The sequence below is a fragment of the Montipora capricornis genome, chromosome 9, assembly GCF_036669925.1.
Source record: "Montipora capricornis isolate CH-2021 chromosome 9, ASM3666992v2, whole genome shotgun sequence".
NCBI classification, from domain to species: Eukaryota; Metazoa; Cnidaria; class Anthozoa; order Scleractinia; family Acroporidae; genus Montipora; species Montipora capricornis.
Window position 1 is genome coordinate 12811183 of NC_090891.1, and position 7500 is coordinate 12818682.

General features: G+C 41.3%; 1 protein-coding gene across 1 annotated transcript; it reads left to right on the top strand.

The window, feature by feature from the left end:
• Positions 1 to 528: 528 nt before the first annotated feature.
• LOC138017306 (uncharacterized) lies at positions 529 to 1755 on the top strand. The gene has a single exon (XM_068864436.1). The coding sequence runs from the start codon at positions 529 to 531 to the stop codon at positions 1753 to 1755; it is 1227 nt and encodes a 408-aa protein (XP_068720537.1).
• The last annotated feature ends 5745 nt before the right edge of the window (positions 1756 to 7500 follow it).

A 7500-nucleotide genomic window follows, 5' to 3' on the forward strand; every position in this document is an offset into this window, starting at 1 on the left:
ATAGTTAGTAGAGGGGACTGGTCATGAAAATCGGCAAACTTCAAAGGGTTAAACAATAGCGCGGTCTCTGATGTTGAACAGCCCCGTCACGTGACTGTGACCGTGCACAAGTTCGGCACTCCGACGACTCGCTTATGACTCTGATAGTGATGTATTTCAATAACTCGCTTACGATTTGGAACACCGAGATGAGCGCGATCAATAGAGAAAAAAGTATTTCTCTGACAGACTGATGGAGTGCGCACGTGGGTCATGCAGGGAGAACATGATACGCAAAGCGGAAAAGTCCTCAAAGGGAGTGATGCACTGAATACGTCAATCACATGAAATGAACAATCAAAACAGCAGTAAAATGAGATGTATTTCTGTTCGGCTTTTGCTGTGTTTACACTCAAGCGTTTAGCAAGGTAAACATTAACTTACTAAACCCTGGTACATTTGTACAGTGTTTATACTGGCTCAAATAACTAAAGTAAATCTGTCATCAATCACAATCTTAATCCGGCAAATTCTAAATCCACGCATAAAATGCTCGCGTTTAAAAGAGAAGCTGTGGCTCTTGTAGTCCTCGCGTTCTATTTTCTTGTTCTTGATCAGCAAACCCAGGAATCGAGATTGCAGCAGCTCTTACTTTTGCAGCACCTAAAGAGGTCGAGACGAAAGCGATTAATTCTGCTACAAATTGCCCTTCGCAAGACAAGGCGCGTTATACGTGCGTGGTCGTGGCCGAGAAACCAATTCTGGTTTGAAGCTCTATTAAACGGAAATTTTGTTGAAGAATGGTGGAAGGAGAACTTTAGAATATCAAGATGTACGTTCGAATACATTGTCCGATTGGTTGGTCCGGATTTGGCAAAGAAGGACACTAGATTACGCGAATGCATACCGGTAAACAAGCGAGTGGCTGTGGCGTTGTGGCGATTGGCGACTGGAGACACATACAGATCAAAGGGCCTGCAATTTGGTATTGGAAGATGCACGGCAATGCTTTTAAAAGCTGATTTTTGTAAGGCCATTACCAAAAGAGCCCCTCAATTTATAAAATTTCCAGAAACTGAAGAGGAGCTTACCCGAAACATTCGCTTATTCGCACAGAAGTCTCCATTTCCACAAGTGGTAGGCGCAATTGACGGAAGCCATATCCCTTTAAAAACAGTACCCGTGAACGAACGAATAGAATACTTCAATCGCAAGCAGGACTATTCTATTGTAGTCCAAGCTGTTGCCGATGCGTTCTTTAAATTTCTCGATGTAAGTACAGGCTTTCCTGGCAGTATACATGATGCCCGCATTCTCCGATTGAGCAAAGTGCACAGCGAGGTCGGTGAAGGTAACTGGCTAAACGGGCCATCTAAACAAATTGGGGCTTGTGAAGTCGGACCTTTGCTTGTTGGGGACTCAGCTTATCCCTTATCAAAGTGGTTAATGAAACCTTTCAAGCAAACTCGTACATTAACCGAGAGTCAGTTGCAGTACAATTGTGCCCTCAGTCAAGCACGGGTTGTTATAGAACAAGCCTACGGAATTTTGAAAGGTCGCTGGAGGTGTCTCTATAAAGCAATGGAGGAAAAGATAAGTAGCGTCCCCCTCACTATCATGGCTTGTTGTGTCCTGCACAACATCTGTATTATTGTGGGAGACCCAAGCACTATAGACCCAGTTGAGGACGACTATGAGGATGAAGATTCTTTCAATGGGGATATGCAGTTGGGCGCTTCGGACATTAGAGATAATATAATGCAGTATCTATCATAGCCCAAACAAAACATTAAATAAAGACTGCCTCTTAATTACCACTTTCAAAAGTACAGCTTCTTGCTAGGCTAAAACTTGCGTTTTTCAATATCCACTTTTTTGTAAATATGTATTTATTATAATCTTACTGTTAATGTTACGTTTTCAATGTAGAAATAGAGAATCTTATTTTTGCTAAATCATGTACCTAATTAATTGTAGTCTCTTTCGTTTTTTATATCTTGTATCACGAGAGGAACAGTCTTCCCTAAAATTAATTAACAATTTGTCTGGCTGATATTCCATTATTTAAATTCGTGCTTATCAATTGAGGCTTCTCTTTCCCTCGTTTTTTTGAAAAATGAAAGGAGACTCTGCTCGCAAGGAAATAACTGATTTCATTTAAACTATAATTTCTTCCATAAAAAATCCATATAGATATAAACAACAAATTACAAACGTCCAGATTGTCACTTAATGATGATTATAATGATCACCGTCAACGAACAGAAACGATTGAAATGCAAGGAAAAAACGAATAAAAGACTCTAGTTATTTATTCTTTGCCTTTGGTGACATCCTTAAGAATATTTCCTAACATCGCCAATGCATCCATTGAAAATTTTTGCTGTTGTTGTCTGCTTACCCTTTCTGCTTCAGCCATCCTCTCCATGAAGGCCTCATCCTTTTCTTGTGCCCTTTCAAGGAATGAAAGGACTGCGCTTTGTTCCTCTGCGCCAGCCCCACCTTTGGTCTTTTTTCTAGGATTCTTTTTCGCCGATTTCGCCGATTCTACCGCGCGACTCTTTGGATTGGGTGTGCTCGTGCTCGGGCCCTTCCTTTTTCCGCTTTTGTTCTTGAAAAACTGTGATTTCGCGAAAGCCATATCTGTGTCCTCTTCTTCAGAGCCATCAACGCCAGAAGTGCCAGGCGTATTCCTCTCCTTTTGGGCGCGAGCAGCCGCCAACATCTCCTCATCTAAGGCCTCCTTTTCCAGCAAATCTTGATCAATTTCCGGGGAACTGTCAACGTGTTGTGAGCTGCTTTCCAGTACGTGCTTGGGATTAACAGCTTCTCGGTTGCCTAAAATGTCATCCATATCGTGAAAATTTCTTGGTATGAGCTCAGCTCCACTCTCGGTTTCCTTTTCTTCGTCTTCGTCGTCTCCTCCCTTTCCATATCCAGTGGTCCTTAGTTTATCTTTCACGGTCTTGTACTTTTTGGTGAGGTTCGCCATTTTATTTTTGCACTGCTGGGCAGATTTCTCGCATTCGACGTTCTCTCGTCTGCACCTTTCTTGCAGTTGCCTGGCGATAGACTGCCACTCCGGGGAATTGAACGACCGGTAGCGAAGTTTATCCTCGTTCTCGCCGAACAGTTCAATTAAAATCTTTTCTTCGGTGTCAGTCCATCGATCTTTTTTCCTTTGCGCTCCGTTTTCAGCGTTTCCTTGACTCGATGTAGGCGTTTCCGAATACTGCGAAGCCTGAACCGCATGGGCAGGCGAATGGGTGAATGGTGCCATCATCTGCATCGAGGACATCATTGGCGGAACATAGTATTGCTGTGGCATGAACTGTTGATTGTACGGGGAGGGTTGTAACCCTGGTTGTCTTGCATAGGAAAATGGCGACAACGTGGAATATGCATCTTCCCTGGCGAAACAATTGATAGAAAATAAATACAGGCGCGAGGATCAACAATCACCACAAGAAAGAAATATTTATATGCACAAATTAGCTATACAACGGTGTTAACTTTACCTTTCGGGTTGGTCGCATTCGTAAGGATTGGTGTTTTTGTTTTTTGCCATACCTTCGTAGACCGAAACCAGACGTGGAAACTTGGTCGAAAACCTGGTCTTGAAAACGTGATCGAATGAGCCTGACGCAATCCCGACACCACAGGATGTGAAATTCTATGCGACCGCAAGCGGATGTATCTGTCATCCAAACCTTGGTTACCGACCTTAACCATGCCTGCTCGCAGAGTAGACCGAACTTTTACCTTAGTTAACTTTCTATTGTCTTGAGCGGTGTTTACTACGGTATTAGTTGGCGTTTACACACGCAAAATATTAACCTAGGTAAGTAAACTCCAATGCCTCGGTAGCACGCTCGAGTCTAAACACGGCATTTACTGGACCCTTATTAGCCATAATTGGCCATTATTATTGTTAATAATGATCATTATTAAGTAATTACGACGAATTGTGTACGCGCAAATGTTCCGCAGTCCGCAGAACATTCACAATTCTGAAATTCGCTGTCGGTCAGTCTTGACATTTGTGTCGCTTTCGCTAATTCGTTGTAATAGTCTGTCGGTCGTCGCCAGTTCGTGGCTACCATGTCGCCTGTTCAAGGCCATGTCACTTGTCGGAATTTACCCCTAACAGGGCCTCTCTATACGATGAGCGCCTGGTAATTACTGGGTTGCCACTATGGCAAACCCAGTCGGAATCTGTCTTTAATTTCGTGGTTTTTTTATTTTTCGATTTCTTTTTTCTTTTTTCTTTTTTTCCGTGTCGGTAAAAGTCTTGCCTGTCACTCCCCTGCTAAGTGGTGCCTTTGTGCATAGAGCCTTCTACGCGTATTTTCTTAGGATCGAGAGGGTAGTGGGAAATGCGTAGATTTCTCTGGTGGACACAGTAGAACGATTAACTTAACCGGCAATGGCGTCGAAAGTCATGTAACGCGAATGGCGTTTTAGTGGATCTTTGAACAAAATTTACCCTTATGAAGCTCAATAATGGCAAGCAAATTGGATACTGAACAAGACAGGCGGTCGAATGTTAGAAGCGACGAGTAATGGACTTCGACAACAATCTGTCGCCCGTCGAGCCGTAATCAAAGTGAGCTGTCTTCCTAAAATTTTGTCAAGTGTGGTGTTTTGTACAACACTCAAACCAAATGAACAGTTCTCTGGTAACTCAGTATGGGTTCAACAAAGACAGAGAAGGAATCCATATAGTGGATCTGTTATCTCAGTTGTCTCGCTATTTGTCAGATTTGTATTTACCTGTTCTCAACTCTGCACAGTCTTCCGGTATAACAATTGGAAATTTCACTAATAAGTCATTGACGTGAATGGCGTTTTAGTGGATCTTTAAACAAAATATACCCTCATGGAGCTCAAGAATGGATCGTCAATTGGATGAGCAAGACAACGCTGAAAAATAAATATCTGGATTTTAAGAGACGAGTAATGGTCTTCGACAACAATTTCATTTTTCGCCTTTGGATATCAAGTGAGCTTTGTTTCTAATATTTTACTAACTTGGTATTATATAAAACACGGAAATCAAATAGCAATTTTGTTATGGATTTAACCATAGTTACTAACTATGATTTAACAAATTAACATTGGAGGAATCGAACGCCTACAAGGATGCATCACAGTGTTTACTCAAGTCGCATCTTAGTTGTCCGACAATTTACATTTACCGGTATTTTGTACTCAACTCTGCAAAAGTGTAAAATATTTGGAAATGTGATGGTGAAGAATTATTTGAATGAAAGTTGTTGTCGCTTTTGTGCTTCATTATTTACGGTCAGCGTTCCGAGTCGAAAAGGGTTTTGATGTGAACTGTCAAAAATGTATTTAATTGCATCTCTTGTTTGCACGCACGCAATTGAAATAGGAAGGTATTTTTGCCTCTAATAGTAAATATGTTGTTTGTTTCGATTGATTTTTCGCTGAAAAGGATTTTGCCGAGATATTTCCAGCCTTTGTGAACTTTAATATCATGTTGTGTAATTTTCGAGCTTAACAAATTTGCATACGTGTGTTGAAATGTGATACGGGAGCATTTTTGTGGTATAGTGTAACGAAAATAAACAGGTCTGTTGGAAGCTTGCTTGAGTTTCAACAAAATGACCCCCAAAATCGGCAAAAAATTCTGACACTGATGAATAATAAAGTAACTGCTATCCCCAAAACGATGGAATTACCTGGCGATAAATAACCTCGTCTTGGAAAGTAAAGTTTTGACTGTCAACCTGGGGCCGGTTGCTCGAAGCCTGATTAACGCTAACCGTTGGTTAAGAGGCATTAAAACCTGTAGGTTTCCATGGTATTTAACTCTGGTTAGCGCTAACCATGCTTCGAGCAACCCGGGCCTGAAGAATTGGGCGATTGTGATCTTTGTGTCGAATTCGCACATTTCTTGTCAAACATTATAACACTTGAAAGAAAAAGGAAACTTACAAAAACAAAAACCCGGTATCTGTGTCAAATGATGATTTGACACTGTTTCTCGAGTAAACACACCTTGGTAACTTCATCCCGGCGCCCTCTGAATCCGATGTAACTTTTGATTTTGCGCTTTTACTTGTGCAACCAAAAGTACAATAGCAAAAATCCCAGAATGCTTGTCGGTGATCGTAACTTTTTATATTCGGGGTTAAAAATTAATGTTGTTTTCGTGTCATAAATGTTGTTGCTGATGGCAAAATATTTTATTCTCGATCGACCGTCCAGAAAACTTCCTTCTGCTCTTCCCAAACACTTTGTACCACTATTTATTTACTTTTGCATCAATATTTGTTTTGCATAAAGCAAGCTAACAAAATCAGTTCCTTGCTTGGTCCGCATTTGTTAGCGTTAAAATAGAATTTTCGGTCCAATGCTTCTGTTTCGAGGGGTATATTGTTTTTGGTCTCCCATCCAGATACTAACCCTGCCGAAAAGGATTTAACTTCAGCGAACTCTTGTAGCTGTCAGATGCTCAGAGGGCACGCTTAAACTTGTGGTGAAAAGAAGTTGTGAGGGAACTTGAATTATCAACACGTCAGCCCAGAAGCCAATGTTTCTCGCTTCTCTCTTATTTGTTATTCTTCAGAGACTGGAATGCTGTAGTTCAATACCAGACAATTCAGTGCCTTCTGATTTTCTGTAACACGTACCACAGGCAACCCAGTGTATGCTTCACGGAAGCATCTCGTTTCAAAATCTGAGACTGGAGATACTTGACAACATTCATACCGGTCATCTCGGCATAACGAAATGTCAAGCTAAAGCTGAAACATCAGTATGGTGGCCAGGACTTTCCAGTCAAATTGGGAATATGGTGGCAAACTGTGACACCTGTGGCAGAGATCGCCCTGAGCCCTTGTCCTCTTCTTTCCTATCACGTCCTTGGGAAAGGCTAGCTGCTGACCTCTTTGAACTGGAAGGAAAAGTGTATTTGATTGTCGTCGATTACTATTCCAGTTGGTTTGAGATTAAAAAACTAGATGATCAATCATCAGCCAGAGTAATCTCAACCTTGAAAGAGCTATTTTCCATTCATAGACCACTTTCATAAATGGCGACCACTTTCACATTTTTTTGTCTTTATGTTAATTAGACCTACTGCCCTCACTTTGAAACAAAATTCTTTTGAAATTTGCTCGTCATAGCGAGGCTAGTTAGGCTTATTAGCATTAAAGAATATTTTATTTGCCCGCCATTATGAAAGAGATGTATGGGATACCGTATGTTATTGTATCTTAGATCTAATAGGCCATATTCGTATTCTCAGTATATTGGACTGGAAATAGCTTGCAATGAAGGCTAATGCGGGGGAACCTTTTCAAATGCAAATACTTTTCAATATATTCCCCCAATTACTCCCCCGCATTTGCCTCCACAAGCTAGTTCCAGTCCAATACTGAGAATTAAATACGATTATGGTCTATTCGCGCAGAGGTCACGTGGTCTGTATTGGGTAAACAATCTCAACAAGCATGGCGTCTCAAAGTGGCGCTCGTGGTGAAAACGATGTAG